General features: G+C 38.6%; 1 protein-coding gene and 1 non-coding gene across 2 annotated transcripts; one reads left to right on the forward strand and one right to left on the reverse strand.

The window, feature by feature from the left end:
* Positions 1-1,998: 1,998 nt before the first annotated feature.
* On the reverse strand, positions 1,999-4,570 carry LOC133824079 (uncharacterized). Its single transcript, XM_062256946.1, has 3 exons — positions 3,910-4,570; positions 2,944-3,785; positions 1,999-2,649 (listed from the first exon to the last, which is right to left on the reverse strand). Exons 1-3 carry the CDS (start codon positions 4,568-4,570, stop codon positions 1,999-2,001), a joined length of 2,154 nt encoding a protein of 717 aa, XP_062112930.1.
* Positions 4,571-9,359: 4,789 nt separating this feature from the next.
* LOC133827932 (small nucleolar RNA R71) lies at positions 9,360-9,466 on the forward strand. Its single transcript, XR_009890580.1, has one exon. It is a non-coding gene; the product is annotated as a small nucleolar RNA R71 (small nucleolar RNA).
* Positions 9,467-19,525: the final 10,059 nt, after the last annotated feature.

Here is a 19,525-nt window from a genome sequence, read left to right on the forward strand (position 1 = left end):
CGTCTCATCAAGGGCCTCGTGCCGAAGGCCTTGCCCCATAGTCCTGTGCGCCAGCACCTCACTTCTCAACACCTCGCGAGAAATTAAGGCCTCACATAGTGAGGCACACCTCGACTCGCCCAAGAGACATTGTGCCGTGGTGTCGCGTACTCGTGTCGTGGTCTTGCCTCGCCCAGGTGCCTCAATGCCGTGATGCCAGCACCTCGCGTACCCGTACCTTGGCCGCCAAAAACCTCGCGAGACATTGAGGCCTCGCATAGCGAGGCGCACCTCACCTCGCCCAGTAGCCTCTATGCCATGGGGTACCACCCTCGCCTCGCTCAGGATCTCTCACACAGTCTCTACAAGAGGCCACCCTCGCTGTAATGCCCCAAATTCCCTAATGAAGTTTAATGGTTGGATTAGAAGGCCGGGAGGGCCATAATTGATTTATTATGCCATTAAATTATTATATGTATGTTTATGTGAATTATGTTATTATATGATGATAAACGCATAAATGTGGGTCCATATTTCATCATAAAGAAATTTTGGTAATTTGGCCCATTGAGGGCATATTTGTATATTTTCATGCATGTTGGTGAATTATGAATAAGGCCACATTATAATGTGAATTTATTCGAGCTTTTCGGCATGAGACGATCCTTTAATTCAAGTTAGCGATTTGGTCATAACGGGGTTGATTTCAGGGCTTGGGGTGAGTCTCAGGGTAATTCGATGATTAGAACATTACCGAGAATTCAAGGGTAATGGGATATGATTTATTAGTATTTGAGAATAATGAGAATTGGAGGGCGTTAATTATGATTAACTGGATTAGACGGGAAAGGACGACTTTGCCCTTGGGGGCTGTTAAGAAGTGAGATAGGCTTGGGGGTATTTTAGTCTTTTGACCTAAGGTTATATTTATCAAGTGGGTGGCTGTAGAAAGCTTAAGAAAAACAGAGCCCTTTCCTACCTCTCTCACGATCATCATTCTCTTTCTCCTTCCTTTAAAATTTTGAAGCAAGTTTGGGGATTCAAACTTGGAGATTGAAGCTTGAGCTCTTAGGCTAGTGTTCAGCCATTAAAGAGGATTCAATTCAAGTTTAAGGTAAGGTTTTAGTTCAATTTTCTGGTTCCTTGCTCTGTTTTTGTGTTAGTTTTGAGATTGGAGTTTTGATCATAGGAATGGGAATTTGATGAAGTTTTGAATGGTTTAAGGCTTAGGTTTTGTTGGATATAAGGTGGATAAGTTGTGGTAATAATTGGGAGCTTTGCTTTGTGGTATTGGAAGTGTTTTAATAGGTTTTTGAAATGAGTTCAAAGAGGAAAAACATGGGTTTTTGGTTGAGTTTCAGGTGGGGCCGCGACTCTGTTCTAGAGCACCGCGACCCAAGCTTAATGAAGATGAAGGGTGGTGCTGAAGGGCCATTGGGCCGCGGCATGGGGATGGCTGGAAGGTGGGCACCTTTGTTTGGGGAGGCGGGCCACGACATGGTGGAGTAAGGTTGCGGCCCTTAGTGGCATTTTGGCCAGAATTGTGTTTTCAGTGTGAGGATTCAAACCTTAGGCCTCAGGATCGTTCCAACTACCCGGTTTAGTAGGATTCGACGTCTCGGAGGCTAGATCTTGGTCTGAGAACCTTTTATTATTCATTTTATTGATGGAATCTCATAATTGGTTATGACTAGGTGACCACCAAGGAACTAAAAGGTTGAGCGTTCTCAATGGTCGTTCTTTTACTAATTCTCGCTCGAATCAGAGGTAAGAAAACTGCACCCCATATGTGACATGCATGGTTATTCATGAGGCATGTTGAGTGTTTAAATGTGGACATTGATTGCATATCAAATGCTTAGCAAATCTTTTTTTTTTTTATCAAAAAGGAAATTTATATTGATCAAACAAACTAGATACAACCAACAAAGGCTGGAGACAATCCACCTCAAGTTACAAATTCCTGACAAAATCTAACATTTGTCTCTCTCTAATAGTAGAATGCCGATCTATTAGGTTCTACACTCTAGCCTTAACCGAAAATATAATCAAGTTATCAATATTAGAAACAGAAAAAGAGGTCTTCTCTACCCAGCAATGGTTCATGTTCAGCCAAATGAAATACACAGTAACCGCAAAAGATGCAGTAGCCACCAATGAAATCGAACCAGTGCGAGGCATAGACAACCAATGAGACCAAACCGCAAATTGAACAGGCCAAGTAGCCCCTCCCAGCCACCCATAGACAGCCTGCATTACTCTCCTGGAGAAAGGACACTCAAAAAATAGATGATAGTGACTTTCATCTGCTTGAGAACAAACAGGGCAACATAAAGATGGGATAGGAAAATGACAGTGATGAAGTAAATCCCTTGTGAGGAGCTTCTGGTTCACAGCTAGCCACAAGATAAATCTGTGCTTAGGAACCAAAAGCCTACACCAAACAACCTTCTCATAGAATACCAAATTGCCAGGAAGCACAAAGGAGTAAAGTTTACCCAGCTGAAGTTTCCCATTCACAACTGCAGCCTCCAAATCAGATCTGGACAGGGATTGACAAAACTTGATAAGCTTCCTCCAATACCAACTGGTATCTTGCTTTAACAGATAATCCCAGATTGAATATCCTTTTAAGTAAATAAAATTGACCCATTTTACCCAAAGAATGTCCTGCTTGGAGGAAATAGCCCAGAAGAATTTAGCTAACAGAATCTTATTCCAAGTAAGACCCTCCCGAAAACCTAAACCACCAAAACACTTTGGCCGACAGACATGCTCCCAGGAGATAAGATGAAATTTACTTCTGTTTCCCTTCTCACCCCAAAGGAATTTCCTACAAAGACAGTCTATATCTCTGATTACACTCCGAGGTAACAGAAAGATATTCATCCAGTAAGAACGAATCCCCAATAAAATAGAATGCACCAACTAGACCCGACCTGCATATGATAAATGGCGACTTGCCCAACCATTCAGAAGAATTCTCATTTTCTTAAGAATAATGTCACAGTCAGTAGCCCTGCATTTAGTAGGTCTCAAAGGGACACCCAAATAATTCAAAGGAAATTTCCCTTCAATCAAATTAGAACACAACAACAGGGGAGCTTTGTCACCAGCAGCTAGCCCTCCAATATAGATTCGAGATTTGCTTTGATTGATAGAGAGGCTCGAAGACAAGGTAAAGTCATTAAAAGCTTGATGAAGTATCATGACTGACTTCAGATTGGCTTTGCAAAACAATAGGAGATTGTCAGCAAAACAAAGACTAACAAGCTTTAGAGACTTACATAACGGGTGAAATCTGAAATATTTCTCCATACCAGCCTTTAACAGTAAACGAGTAAGATAATCCATCACAATAACAAAGAGTAAAGGCGATATTGGGTCTCCTTGTCTGAGTCCTTTTGCTCCTTGAAAATGACCTTGAATGCCATTATTTATCACTAAAGAATAGGATGACCCCCGAAGACAAACCATAACCCACCTAATAAATCTCATTGGGAAACAAAGATCATATAGAAGATTTTCCAAGAAATCCCATTCAATTGAGTCATACGCCTTACTAATATCAATCTTCATAAGACATCGAGGGGAAATATTTTTCCTATTGTACCCCTTAAGCAAGTCTTGAAGGATGAGAACATTATGAGCAAGAGATCGATGCTTGATAAAAGCCCCCTGATTCTGATTAATCAGCAAAGGAAGAATAGAGTTAAGCCTATTGCACAACATTTTGGATATGCATTTGTAAATGGTAGTGCAACAAGCAATAGGCCTAAAATCAGTTGCATTAACTGGATGATCCACTTTAGGAATAAGAGAAATAAGTGTTTTATTTAGAGTTTGAGGAATGCAAACCAAGTCAAAAAAACTCAAGGACAGCTAGAGATATTTCCCTTCCAATATCCTTCCATAACGCTTTGAAAAAACCCGCCCCATAACCATCCGGACCTGGGCTTTTAATTGAGTGAATGCTAAACATAGTCGCTTTAACTTCATGAGCAGAGAACGGTTTGATCAAACCCAACTGAGCTTCACTACTCAACACCGAGCCATACCCAATAGCTTGAGAATCAATTTTACCCGAAGCCTTATTAGCTGCACCCAAAAAACTCTTAAAATGCTGAAGAAAATGACTTGTAACTTTAGTATAATCATCCACAATCTGCCTTTCCTCAGTAACATAGGACACAATCCTATTAGCTAATTTCCTCTTCTTTAAGCTAGCATGAAAAAATGAAGAATTATCATCTCCAAAGCGCAACCAGGCTATTTTGCTCTTTTGGTAGAGGAAACTAGCATACAATCTCTCCTGCCTTTTAAAATCCAGAAAAGCTTCTCGATCCTCATTACACAATCTGCTATTAGTCGGATCAGCAAAACAATTAGAGTGGGCCTGTTGATATAACCTTTTACTTCTCTCATAATTACAGGCAACATCCCCCATTACCTTCCAGTTAAACGCCTTCAAGACATGCTTAAGACGGGTAAGTTTCCAGCTAATCTGCTCTAAACCACTACCCTTATACAGTAATTGTTTAGACCAGTTAGCCAAGACCGTCTCCCTAAATTGAGGATGAGAGACCCACATGTTATAAAAATGAAAAGGCCTCACCCCCAATCTCAGAGCAGGAAGGTGTTTAATAGGAATAAAAGAATGATCTGAAATGACCTCCCATTGAGAATAAGCAGTAACTAACGAATAAGAATCAAGTCAGGCTTCATTAACAAAAACCCTATCCAACTTGGAGAAAATACGAGCCCCCCCTTCTTGATTGTTAGACCAAGTGTAGAAGGACCCCATAATCTTCATTTCATCAACCAAGCCAAGATCAAGCCACGATCTAGCATCCTCCATTTCTTTCATTGTGATAGGTCTGCCTCCCAATCTGTTATCCGGAGTAAAAACAGCATTAAAATCCCCTAGAATGATCCAAGATTTTATAGGCCATTGCAAATGGGACAAATTATGCCATAAAGATCTCCTAGTCTCTAAACAATTAGAACCATACAGAATTGTTAGACAAAAATCAGGTTTATTGCAGATTCTAACTTTACAGTGCAATAATTGGGCACTTTCCTGGATCACTTCAATATGCACCAAATTAGCTTTCCAAATCAATAAAATTCTACCCTCCAAGATCTCACTGCTATAATACTCCCAACCAACAAAAGTAGAACTCATAACTTCCTTTATTTTCACTCCCTTGATTTTAGATTCAAGTAGAGCCCCAATCCCAACTTTATTCAATCTACAGATATCAAGTACCACCATTTGTTTATTCAATCTATTCAACCCTCTAACATTCCAGTTCATTATGTTGTAGCAATCCATTCGGGTTTGGTTTGGTTGAGATAGCCAATGGTCTCTGTTGCTCCTGGAGCACACTAAAAGGGTTCATGGCCTGCTTAATAAAAGCCTGGACACCTTGCCTTTTAACTCTAGTTATTTTCGGAGAGACCCAATGGAACTCTACTAGATCAGCAGATGGTTGGACAGAAACTAATTGAGCAGAATTTAATTGTTGAATTGAACCAGAGGCATTCGGACTTACAGGTTTCACTGCCTCAGAAGGGTCAGTCGCTTCCTTATTCTTCGATTCTTTCTGCCTCCAGACTGCTTCAGGAACATACTTGCAAGATGTTACTGAGTGTCCTAGTTTCTTACAATTAGTACATTTTGTTGGCAGCCATTCATAGTCTATAAGTTGTTCCATAACTTGACCATTCTCATTGAAATAACTAATGTATTTAGGAAGAGAATCTGCTATTTCCATCTCAACTAAGATACGAGCAAATTTTATCAAAGATCGATCCTTGGTTATCTTGTCAATCATTATAGGCTTACCTATTGTGCTAACAAGTGCACTCAAACAATTCACTCCCCAATATTGCAATCTTAGATCAGGTAACCGGATCCACACAGGCACTGATTTAATAGACTTCAAGGACTCAATATCAGTAGTCCATGGATGGAGAACAACTGGTTTCTTGTCAAAATGAACCACACCTGATTCCAAAACTAGATCACGCGTTGCTTCATCTCTAAACTTCACAATTGTAAACCCGGCATTCATTCGGGCCACACTCTCAATTCCAAGCTTTCCCCAAATTCGTTTGATAAACCCTTCAAAAACTGCAAGTGGCGAGTTAACACCAATCACCACACATATCAATGCTGATTTCCAGAATGAGGCTTCCACTACGATCTCCTCCATATCCAGTTTCGTAATTATCTGACCATCCTTCTGATAAGGCTCCAAGTAGTGAAGCTTTGTACACCCATGTGACGGAAGAGCTTCCTGAAACTTAGGCCAAGTTTCCTTGGCTGAATCTTGGAAGGATCTCTCCTCAACCTCTGTAGCCCAGGACATTTTATCGTGGTCCTTGGATAAATTGAACCCCTCCTTTGAAGCACAAACCGAATCCCTAACATCCATCTCTTGCTCTTCTGTAAAACCCAATTCCTCAATAACTTCTTGCACAGACCACTCCTGCTCAATATCTTCTCCGTTGGATGAAGGGAGCTCCGATTCAATGACTGGTTTTGCTAGCTTCTGCCCAGCTTTTCGCCTCCTCACCATGGAAGAGAGAGAGAGCATGAGAATCACACTACATATGGTACTTCTTTGCTTTGCTTAGAAAATCTTGCTTACTTGTGAATGGAGTTGACTTATTAGTCAGAATCGGCAATGGTGTCAGTATTAACTGTGAAGTTGTGACTTACTGACTTACTACTCAAGTTCGACAGTAGTACTGAGCACTGGTCGTATGGTATTGGCTTAAGAGACAAGAACAGTTTTAGCGTGTTTAACGCAAGCCGAAAAGATTAGATCTAATCGACATAAGAATTGAATGACTCATCATGAGCATTAATGCCTGACCAACCTCAAGTTCGATGAAAAACAAAAGCGCTTGTCTAGTCTAATGGCTAGTTACTTAGAGCTAGGGCCAGAAGGCCCAGGTGATTGCATCGTCACATGGCTAAGGGTGCGGAGCCCAAATTAGTGACTCACTCATCAATCACTCATCTGGTTTAAGCTAGTGACTCCATGGTCACTCATTTGGTTTAAAATTAGTGACTCGCTCGTCAGTCACTCATCTGGTTTAAGCTAGTGACTCCATGGTCACTCATTTGGTCTAAGTTAGTGACTTACACATCAATCACTCATCTGTTTAGGGCTATAAGCTTTGTATGATTATCATAATCATCATCTGATATTATATACATGCAGTAATGAGTTTTCTTGCTGCGCTTTGGCTCACGGGTGCTATGTGGTGCAGGTAAAGGGAAAGAAATGCTCACCCAGCCTTGAGTGGAGAGCTTAGGTGGCGATGTGTACATATGCGGCCGCTTGACCACCACGGCGAAGGTGTTTCTCAGAGGAACTAGGGAGTTAACCCTACTTTTGCTGCTTAGGTCGGCGGGTTGTAATTTTTACACTGTAATGACCATTGTGGATTGTAAATAACTTATAAACGCTTTTATGGGCCCATGTACAATTTTATGTTTTAAATAAAATATATCCTTTCCTTAAGAACAAGTTTTTCACCTTAGCCTATTAATAACACCTAGATGCACGTTTATAACCAAATGACTCGATTAGCGAGTTAATCATGGTTCAAAGCTCACAGTAACAGTCTTGGAGTAACCATGGCGTTACACTCGCTATGCGAGGCCCTTGGCAGGCCTTGCGCGCGCACCTAAGAACCTGAATAAGGGTGCCCCTAGATATCGCCCTTGCTATGCGAGGGCCTTGCTTGACTTCCTACGTGCGCCTAAGCACCCACGCACCTCGGCTTCTCTCAACGTATGGAGTCTAAAACCTTATGAATGGGCGTACGAGGAACAACAAGAGAGACACAAAAACTATTTGGTGTCTAGCCAATAGTGATGTAGACAACTGAGTATATCATTCATGATAACTCACAAGCTTTCCTACCCTTAGTAGAATATGGAATAGCTTGGAGCAAATACATGTCTTGGAGATGTGAGAATAACCATCATGTATAAGCTACCTGTATGTGTACGGGTGCAGGATGTACAACCATGAGGAGGACGGAGGCGTGACCCTGACACATGTATTAGACAAGTAGTGGTGGTACGGATTTGTACAAAGATTGGAGGCATTACCTGTATACCTCTGACCATGTACTGGGGTCAGCACCACAACCTTCTGCTCCACTATGACCTGTGCCACAACCCTGACAATGTACCTATGTACAATCTTGTCCCCTGGGACTACAATGTATCAGGAGCCATTAGATCCCCACTATAAATAGATCTTCACCTCTCCAGCAAGGAGGGGGAAAATTCTTGTAATATTAGACTATTCTAAGAGCAATATACGAGTTTTTCTTCTACTGTTCACTTGCAATTTTCCTTCAAATTTCTACAAGTTCTTTTGCGTTCATTAGGTACTGATTAAGTCTTTGAGTTTTCCATCCATATTTCGTTGATGAGTTTCTGCCGTCAACAATGCTCATAACTCACTGGTGACTGCTTCTTCTTAAGGTCGTTAATAACCTCTTCTTCTACCTTACCCTCATTCTCAACTTCAACTATTGGTGCAGGTATAAACTTCTATACTGGCTCTTCCAACTTCATTCCACTACTCAAAGAGATTACATTGCGCTTCTCTTTAGGATTCACCTCTGTATTACTTGGCAAATTTCCTTGAGGCCTACTTTGTAACATATTTGTCAATTGACAAACTTGCATCTCAAGATTCTTGATGGATGAGCGAGTTTCTATCATAAATTGAGATTGAGAGTTGGTCAGAGTTAATAGTGCATCTTGTAACTCATTTTTCTTTTCTTGAGAAACATGTAGTACCGGTGGTTGTAACGGTGCCTGAGGTGGAGCTTGAAGCATAGGCTGCTGAATTTGTTGAGGACCCTAATTATTTCTCCATGCAAAATTAGGCTGATTTCTCCACCCTTGGTTGAACGGGTTGGAGAATGGATAATTATCTTGCCTATTGAAATTTTCCATCATATTCACATGTTCCATGGGAATGGAATTGTTCATCTCAACTACCATGCACTGCTCAAATGGGTGAGAACCGCCATAATTATGACATACCGCTTGGATTTACATGACTTAAGTGGCCATAGAATTTTGTTGCAATTTCTTGGTCAATGATGCAACCTAAGTAGTGAGAGCGGTAATATCATCCAGCTCATGCATACCAACTACCTTCTTATTTTTATCCCGTTCACTAGCCCACTGATAGTTATCCATGGCCATTTCTTCAAACAATTCATATGCCTCATAAGCACTCTTGCTCATGAAAGCACCACCTGCTGCAGTGTCAATAATGGTGTGAGTCGTCACACACAAACCGTTGTAAAAATTATGGACTAGCATCCATTTTTCAATCCCATGATGAGGACACTTACTCAAAAGCTCCTTAAACCTCTCCCATGCATCATAAAGAGATTCTCCATCAAATTGAGAGAAGTTATTAATTTCCCCTCTTAACTTTGCAACCTTGGATGGAGGGAAAAATTTAGCAAGAAATTTCAGAGTTAATTCCTCCCATGTAGTAATTGAATTGGATTGAAGAGAGTTCAACCAACTTTTAGCTCTATCCCGCAGTGAGAACGGGAACAATCTCAGTCTAACAGCATCGTCGGTGACCCCATTATATTTAAAAGTTCCACACAGCTCCAGGAAATTGGCTATGTGTGTATTGGGATCCTCAGTAGGGAGTCCACCAAACTTGGCAGTTGTAACATCCCAAATTTCCTAATGTGGCTTAGCGCCTGGATTAGGGGGTCGGGAGGCAATAATTGAGTTATTATGCGAATTATATCATAATATAATTATGTTTGTATGTTAGAAATATTAAGTATGTGTGAGTGGGCCCGTTTCTTATAAGAAGGGTAATTTAGTAATTTGACTCGTTCAGGGTATAAATACAGATATGTGTTTGTGTGATTGAGACCACATTATTATGTGGATATATTTGGGTTACTCGACGTGAGGCGATCCCGATGAGCAAGTTAGCGGAAAAGTCACAACGGGATTTTATATTCGGCTCGGGGTGAGCTTGGGGGTATTATAGTAATTTAGTACATTACCGGGAATTAGTGGGTAACGAGAAATTAATGGTAATCATGTGAGAGTATTGGAAATAACGGGAATCAAAGGACGTAAATTATGGATAGCGGGGTTTGAGACAAAGGACAAAATTTCCCTTGAGAGCATTTGATGAATAGGTTAAAGGCAAGGGGAAATTAGGTCATTTCCATTCAATTTAGGATGTGGTTGGCCGGGAACCCCTTAGAATACTTAGGAACTAAAGGAAAAAGAGTCTCAGCAGCTCTCATTCTCTCCCACGTTCAATATTTCATCTCTTGGAGCTTTAGATGGTTTGGGTCAATTTGAAGGAGATTGGCTTGGAAGGAAGGCTTGAAACCAGGGAATTGGTGGGAGCAATTAACACTTGAGTCATACAGCTGAGGTAAGGGTTCTGAATTGAAGTTCTTATGTTAGTTTAGTTGAGTTATTTAGAGCTATGGTGTTTTGCATGCTTGATTGTTGGGAGGTTGAGTTTTGAGAATTTTGATGAGTTTTAATCTGGTAATTAGTTAGGTCTTGTTGCTGGGAAAGGTTGTGTTGATTGTGGGAATTGAGTTGGAAGATTGGGAGAGAATTGGGTGGTTTTTGGTTGGGTTTGGCTAAGGGAAAAACCCATAAAATATGGGTTCGAAGGGCTGGATCACGGCCTTGTTCTTGGTATGCCGCGACCCTATGATGCAAGAGGGAGCCAGGAGGGCTTGGAGGCAGAGGCGAGCCACGATGCCACAGGGGTGCGCTGCGGCGCGTGCTATTTTTCCAGGGAGGCCGAGCCTCTGACTTAGAGGTGGGTCGCGACCCTTAAGGGGATTTTTTTCCTTAATGAGGTTTTTAGATCGGGAACTTAACCATTTGGGCTCGGGGTTGGTTCTACTTCCTTGTTGAGTGGAATTTGACGACCCAGAGGTTAGGATTTGGTCTAGAAACTGTATTCTCCAATTGTTGATGGAATTCTTAATTATGGTTGTGACTAGGGGATCGAATTGGGGAATGTACTCAAAGGGCGTCGTTGGTAACTTACATTCGGATCGAAGGTAAGAAAACTGCACCCATTATGTGAATGCGTGGTTAGAGCTCAGTCAATGATGATTATAGATATGATTAAGGCTTTGGCTCTGTTGATGAACATGATTATAATTATGTTTGTGAATGTTTGAATAGGTACACTAGAATGCGCATAATTAGGGTTATGCCTATGGCTGCTATTGAATGTATTATAATGCATTGCAATTGTTGATATGAATGCTATATGAGATATGTGGTTGTCTGTTGTGACTGGGAAGCTCGGTTTATAAACCAGAGGGTTATTAGGTTGTCAAATGGGGATTGATTTATTAGTCTAGGGGATATTGGACTCGAGAGACTCATCTTGTGAGTAGAGAGTCCTAAAGCTTCGACTTACAAGTCGGAGGCATGTGAGGCTTGACTTATAAGTCAAGGACTTAAAGGACTCAGTTTATAAGCTGAGATTGGCATTGTGCACATGGAGTGCAGGCCACCATGGTTGGGGCACCCTGGGAGTGCAACATGCACTTGACTGGCTCAGATGCCAACAAATTGAAAGGAAGTGCGACACGCGCTTGCGTGACCCCATGGTTGCCAACTTGTATAATGAATACGCCTGTTTCAGTTATTACTGTTCGATAGTTATATTACGTTGTGAACTGTTCAATGTGTTTTCTTGCTGAGTCTTTTGGCTCACAGGTGCTTTGTTGTGTAGGTAAAGGTAAAGAGAAGCTCAACCAGCCATGAGTCAGAGGGCAATAACAGTGACATGTACATATGCAGTCTGCTCGACCACCACGACCGAGATGTTCAAGGGAACTAAGGATGAACTCAACTTTTGCTGCTTAGGTTGGCTTATTTTGTAACTTGAGTGTTGTAATCAACTTTTAAACTGTTGTTTTTGGGATCCCGTGTAAGGAACATGCTTTTAATTTAATGAAAATACTTATGAGTTGACCAAAAGTTTTCATACCTAAACCTTTAGTGGCTTAGTCACACATTTAGTCCAAATAACTTGTTTAGCAAGTTCAGCATTGGTTTAAAACACACTTGGTAACGGACCCTAATTAGCAGGGCGTTACAGCAGTAGACTAGACCATTTGCAGAATCGCCGGCTTAATTTCAAAATTATTGGCTACAACTGCCGGCGGTTGGATGCATGATTGTACTCCAGTAACAACGGGGAGTACATAGTCTTTGAGTGTTCGAACTACTGGCTCAGCAGCGTCCCCATTCAACACATTGCCCTGATGTTGGGCCATCTCTGCTAACCGTTTCTGCTTTCTGTTATGTCTGCAAGTCCTCTCAATTTCAGTATTAATGGGAAAAAGATTGTCATTCCCTCTACGTCGCATATACCAATTGGCACCTGAAATTAAGATTCTCAAACACAGCAATTAGAGACAATTAACATAGAAACACCAAATTGGAATAAAAATTAATTATATTGATATTAATAAAAAATCAATCCCTGGCAACGGTGCCAAAAAATTGTTTTGTAAATTGATACGCAAGTATACGTAATCGACACAAGTAATAAAATGATAAATAAAGATCGTTCCCACGGAGATTAATTTACTAATTACCAACAAATTATTTTTCTATTTCTATTTGGTCAACAATAAATTGGTTCCAAAAATATTAAAATAACAAAAGCAATAAACATAAAATAACACTATGAAAGAAAGCAAATAATTGTAAAAGCTTCAAAAATAAAGAACTAGGGATTTTAATTTCATCAACTTTTCACTTTATTATTTTGCTAATCAGACTTCACAATTCTTCTTCCTAAACTAATAGCGAAATAACAAAAACAATTCTTACTCTTTTTCAAGAGACAAAGAACTCAATTTACATGTGAATTTTCTACATTTCTGTAATAAATTCCAACACATAAAAGGCATTGAACACAATAATCCTAAAACTACACAATTCATATAGGTATTTTCATCAAATATGAAAATTGTGATTATTCAATCGTAGCATAATCAATTCTCATTTTTTAGATTTCAAATCTAAATCATAAATCATGCAAATGGTGATCAAACATTCACAAGCATTAATAACAGATCAAATAATTTATAATAGAAGTGAAGAAAGAATCATGAAATCCTCATAGAAAATAACAAAGATCCAAATGATTACATTACAAACCCTAGAAAATAAAATTAATTCATGTTCATCATTAAGAAATCCATAAACAAGAAATTAACATAAAGTAAAGATAAAAAGAAAAGAAAAGAACTCTATGCCGATCCAAGCTCTTCTCCAAAGTGATCTCATTCCTCTTTTCCCAGTCTAGGTCTGCAAAAAGTCTCTCTTTTCCTCTCCAAAATCGTGATTTAAACCTGATTAGCGTTTCTCCTAAACATGAAATGACCAAAATACCCTTCATTAAAAATATGCGTTTTTCACATTTCTAGACATATCCTACGGTTGCAAGATGTCATTCATGCGGTCGCAGGAATACCCTAGAAATGCCCAACTTTTCTAGAGTTACGGTCGTAGAATCATATTCATGTGGTCGCAGAAAGTGCTCCGAAACATTGTTTTCCACCAATTTTTGTCCTTTTGTCGGTTTTTCCACCATGTTTCCACACCTAACTCACCTAAGCTCTTCGACACCTAAAAACACACAAAAACAAGTGTAAACTAGAACAAAATTAAACTAAACATCTAATACTCTACCTAAAAACACATAGATAAATGAGTCTAAAACTCGTTTATCACAACTCATGGAGGTAACCGATTCTTTCTTTCTATTGTTGATGATTATAGTAGAAAGGTTTGGGTTTTTCTAATGAATTATAAAATGAATGTTTAGAAAAGTTTAAATAGTGGAAAATTTTAATGGAAAATTAAACTGGTTTGAAGATTAAAGTTTTGAGAACTGATAATGGGTTGGAGTTTATTAATGATGAGTTTGATGTTTTGTGTGATGCATCTGGGATACTTAGACATAGGATTGTGATTAGAACACCTCAGCAAAATGGATTTGTTGAGCGTATGAACATGACATTGTTAAATAAAGTTCAATGCATGCTTCTAGGATCTGGTTTGAGTAGATCTTTTTGGGGTGAAGTTGTTACTATAGCTAGCTATGTGGTTAATAGGTGTCCAAATAGAGTTATTGAGTTTGTTACACCTGAAGAAAATATTGGAAATGTGCCCTGAAAGCATATGTAGTAGACATTGTTTTATGAAATAAATAAATAAATTGAATTTGTTATGCATATATTTTATGGACTATATTATTCTGTGATAATATTATGTAAATATCAGGAAAATTCCTAAGTTCATATATGTGATCTCAAACACGTATTGGTACGGGAAGATTGTGTTTGAGATAAATGAACTTGAATAGTTCGCAGTAAAATAAAGTTATGGAATCTTTAGATTAATTACTGCAAGTACGGTCCACTAGTATTATGAATACATGTGATCTAGATCCGGATCACTAGTGTGGTAGGACACTTTAGTGGATGTGCTTTATATATTAGAGAATATATAGAACTGGACCAGATATGTTTATTAATACTTAGTTAAATACCGTTTTGAAGTATTAATTAAATATATTAACTGATGATCATATACAAATAGATCTTAATCCTGAAGTTACTATGAACTCCTGTTTATGTTATATGAGTTCTTTGATTCACTTGTTAGGGTCTGTCAGATGATCAGGCTAGAAACTTTTGTTTTGGGAACTCATTAATGTAGATGGCTGGAGACATAGTATACAGATATGGAATCTATGCCTTCTCGCAAGAGAATGGATGATAGTTCTCTTAAGGGTTGACTTTTGGGACTGAAAGGTTATTGAGCTCAAATTCATAATTTAGTTATGAATTAACCTTCACTAGTAAATTCAATGGTACTTAAGGAAATAAGAGATAATTAAAAGGGTAAAACGGTAATTTTATTCCCGATTAATTATGAACCATTATTAGAGGGTCAAGTTGTATGCAATGATTACATCAATGGACGCTTTATAATTATAAAGTACTCAGTAAATGAAATGTCTATAATTATAAAAGTGCAGTCTCATATTTATAGTGGAATAATCATGAGATTAATAAATTAAGATTATTTAATTAGAGAGTTTAATTAATAATATCAAATTTATTGGAGCTTGGAATTATAGGTCCATAGGTCCCCATAGTGGCTCTATCAACACTATTCAAGGTAAAAGTTGATATGAAGGGAAAAATAGTTTAAAGACTTATTTGAGAAGAAATTTGTTCTTCAGGCCAAATAAGCAATTATATGATAATAGTGATTAATTAATTAATTACAAATTAGTTGTAGTTAATAAAATTAATTAATATTTAATTATTGTATAATTTTTGAAATTATATTAAATAATTAAATTAATTCTAAATTTAATTAAATAAATAATTAATTATAATTTTCAAAATTATAATAAATTAAATATTTATTTTCGAAAATATTGGATTTAATTAATTGGTAGAATTAATTAAATATCTTTATTTGAGTGGGAGATAATAATCTGATAAATTCAAATTGGATTTGAATTTAAAAGATTAATATTTATTCAAATAATTAATTATATTTGATAATTAATTAGAAAGATAATTAATTTAAATTTGAATTAATTATCAGGTTGTTAGATCTTATCTGACAAAGTAGTTTGAATAAATAATTAAATAAAAATTTAAAAACCAACATCCCTAAAAATAGGGATGCTACACGTGCACACACAGTCCATGGACTGTGTGTGGCGTGTAGGGCTATTTTCAAGGTTAGGATTTTCATTTTTATTTATTTAATTAATTAATTAATAATTCAAAATTTTGGTTTTTTTTGGATTTTTTCATTAATAGAATAATTAATTAATTAAAAAGTAAATTGTAAGTTGGTTACAGCTTTATTTTTTAAAATTTGAGTATTTTCTTTTAAGTATGACTAATCATAAAATATTCAGTGATAAGAGACAACTCAGAACATTCGCTCTGTAAAAAATAGAACGATAATTTTCTCTCCCTGAAAAATAAAGAACCAATTCTCAGGCATATTCTTTTTGTAACGCCCTACTTCCTTAGAGTCGTTACTAAGTGTTATATTATTTTATAATATAATGTTTTAGATTAAATAAATGTGACAAAGAGTGTCACATATTGTAACATATAATAGAGAGTTACAATATTTAGATATATGAGATATATTCAAATAATGTAACATATTTGGTGTTACAAATTTGTAACTTCCAAATATTACTCTTTATTTTGTAAATTGTTGTTACACAATATTGAGATGAATTTCATAAAGTCATATGTGATATGGCTGTTAGAGATATGATTTTAACCCCAATAATGTGTTTTGGGAGTTACAAAATCATTTGGGAGGGTTTGGAACCGTTTGGAAAAACAACACATTTTTTGTGATGAATTTGGTCAGTGGCCGCGGCCACCAACATTCAGTGGCCGCGGCCTGTGGGTCAGAGACCAGTGGCCACGGCCACTAATGTCTCTGGCCGCGGTCACAGGCCAAAATTGACCAAATTTTCAGTTTTTTCAATCTTTGTTGAACGGCTCAAAAAACCCAAATAACTCCCAAATCTCTTTTTTAATTCCATATTAATCCAATTAAACATTGGTAACAGCCATGGGATTGGTGGAATTTGAAATTCAAATGGTGTCTCTAAACTCTATAAATAAGAGCCTATAGCTCACTTGTAAGACACAACATTTCTATCCATTAGAGCACTTGCCTAGAAACACCTTGAGGCTTGATAATTCTAGAAAGCATTTCCAAAATCTGAGAGAGATCCCTTAGTGCTTGAGTTAGGGGGAAATAAACTCTTGGACAAAGGTTTCAAACCTTGTTCAAGTTGGTGATCCCCAACACTCTTCACTTTGGTTGTGTGAGTGAGAGTATCGTTTTATTTTGTTCTTGTTCTTATTTTCTTGTATTGTTTTTCTTCATATCATTCTTGTTATATTTACTTGTATCTTTGCTTAAGAGTTGTAATCTCATCTACATCTTTCCTTTTACTACCTCAAGTTTATTTGTATCTTTTTGTCAAGAGTTGTATTTTCTATTTCAATCCTCTTCTTCTTCTTTCTCTAATTTTATTTGTAGTTTCAGTTATAGAGTTGTAACACTTTATTTAATCAATCCTTGTCTATTGTAATATTTTGCATAGAGTTGTAATATTTTCTTACCATTTCCATTGAGATAATTTATATTTTCCTAACACTAAGTGAGTTTAAAAACGTGCATTCAACTCGCCAATCGAGGTTTTAAGTCAAATAGTGTAATTAAGCCATAAACAGAGGAAAAACTTTAGAAATAACTCTATACCATTGAAAATCATCAAAGTTTAACACTTGGGATCCCAAAATACAGTTTAGAAATATTTACAACATATGAATTGAACCAAGTCGACTAAACGACAAAATCTAGGTTTATTCACAATCATCTCCCAAAAACCACTGGTTGTGGCAGCCAGGCAGGCCAAACATGTACACGCCGCTTCATGCCTGCTACACTCATGGTTGGTTGGCTTTCTCCTTGCCCTTACCTGCACCACAGAGCATCTGTGAGCCGAAGCCCAGCAAGAAAACACACAAACAGATAACATATGCAAAACATACACCAAGTATATAAATTGGTCATCAATAGGCTAAACACATACGGCCTAGCCGTCTCAGGTTCCTTACCAGACCCTGGGTTCGCGGTCCACACCGTGAGGATATCCCAGGTATCCTTTAGGGACTCGCCCTGGCAACTCGCACTCCACGTGCTCAACGCTGCTCCCGGCCCCTTGCCGTACTAGGCCTTGCACTCAACGTGCCTAATGCCGTTTCCGGCCCCTATCGACCTCGGCCTACACCGTTCCCGGCTCTTGCCGATCGTTCACATAATTGCATTCATAGCATATTAAACAAGTACAGAATACTAGCAAATTCAATCAAAGGGCTACGCCCTGCAATTCAAACACATTGGGCTCAGCCTGCATACAAGCTTTATGGGAATAAGGGTTTTCTTACTTGAGTCCCGAGCTCTCCGAGCACCGCTATCCCGAGCACAGTCCTCTAACTTGAGCCTCGCCGAAACCCTAGTCACAACACATTAACAATATCCATCCATCAAGTTCTTATCCATTAAATAACTTTGAGCCATATCTCTAGCCTCCGGGACCTTGAATTCTATCAATCCGGGTGATAAAATCCATCCCGAGCCTTAACCATTGTGTTCCCAAGCCTAAACACCCTTTAAAACACAAACTGGCACTAAGAGTCGCGACCCTACCCACAAGCATCGCGGCTAGCCTCGAAACAGAGGCTAGCATCTCCCTGAAGCACACACGGGCCGCAGGGCGCTTGGCCAAGCGCCTCGGCACACATCGAACATCTCGGCCTCCCATGGCCGCGCGAGCACATGGGCCGCGACCCTAGCCTCCAACCCAGAAATCTTCATCATTTTTCTGCATTTTTCCTCAAGCCAATTCACCCCACAACTTAACTAACAAACCCAGATAATCAACACAAAGATTCTAGCTCAGTCTCAACATCAAAACCTATCAAGAACCTGCTTCAAAACTCACCCAAGCAATCAATAACATCCCAAACTTAGCTAACATGCAATCTCTAATAAACCAGCTGCAATTCTAAACATAATCTTTATAATTAAAGCTTACCCTTGCTGGATTGAACCTCAGAACCATCTCCCTATGCTTCAAGCTTCAAGCTCCCCTAAAACCCTAGCTGAAATTCCTTAACTTTAAGTTGGTTTCCCCAAGTTTTCCTTGCTAAGTCTTAGAGGAAGATGAAGAAAAGAAAACCAAGTGATAAGGGAAAGATATGGGTCGGTTTCTATGTGTTCTAAACTATTCCAAGTTTTGTTTTATTTAACTAATGCTTCAAGGTTACCTCATGGCTCAGAGTACCAAAACGTCCCCGAGGGCAAAATGGTAAATTTCCCCGGTATTCCCTCCTAGACATTCTATCCTCAAATATATCTCCAAATATTTATCCCCATAACCCGATAACCCCATAACACATCTAATACCCAAATTACCCCTCGACTTGCCCCGAGTCGGAATCTCAACCCTGTTGTGACTTTTTGGCTAACCGCTCCCCAGGGATGTCTTGGATTGGGCTGCACAGACATATCACATATATATATAGCATTTATCACATTTATACCCCTAATATCTAGACGGGGCCCACATGCATATTTAACTCAACTAAACATGCATCATTATCATAAATTCACGTATCAACATATTAACTCATTTATTGCCCTCCAGGCACACTAATCAAGGCCCTAAGCCCTATTAGCAAATTCGGGTCATTACAACTATCCCCTCCTTACAGTAATTTCATCCTTGAAATTACCTAAACAACTCAGGATACCGCTCCCTCATCTCTGACTCAAGTTCCCACGTCGCCTCCTCAACCTTGCTGTTTCTCCACAGCACTTTCACCAAGG

This window comes from Humulus lupulus, chromosome 3 (genome assembly GCF_963169125.1).
Source record: "Humulus lupulus chromosome 3, drHumLupu1.1, whole genome shotgun sequence".
In the NCBI taxonomy this organism is placed as follows: domain Eukaryota; kingdom Viridiplantae; phylum Streptophyta; class Magnoliopsida; order Rosales; family Cannabaceae; genus Humulus; species Humulus lupulus.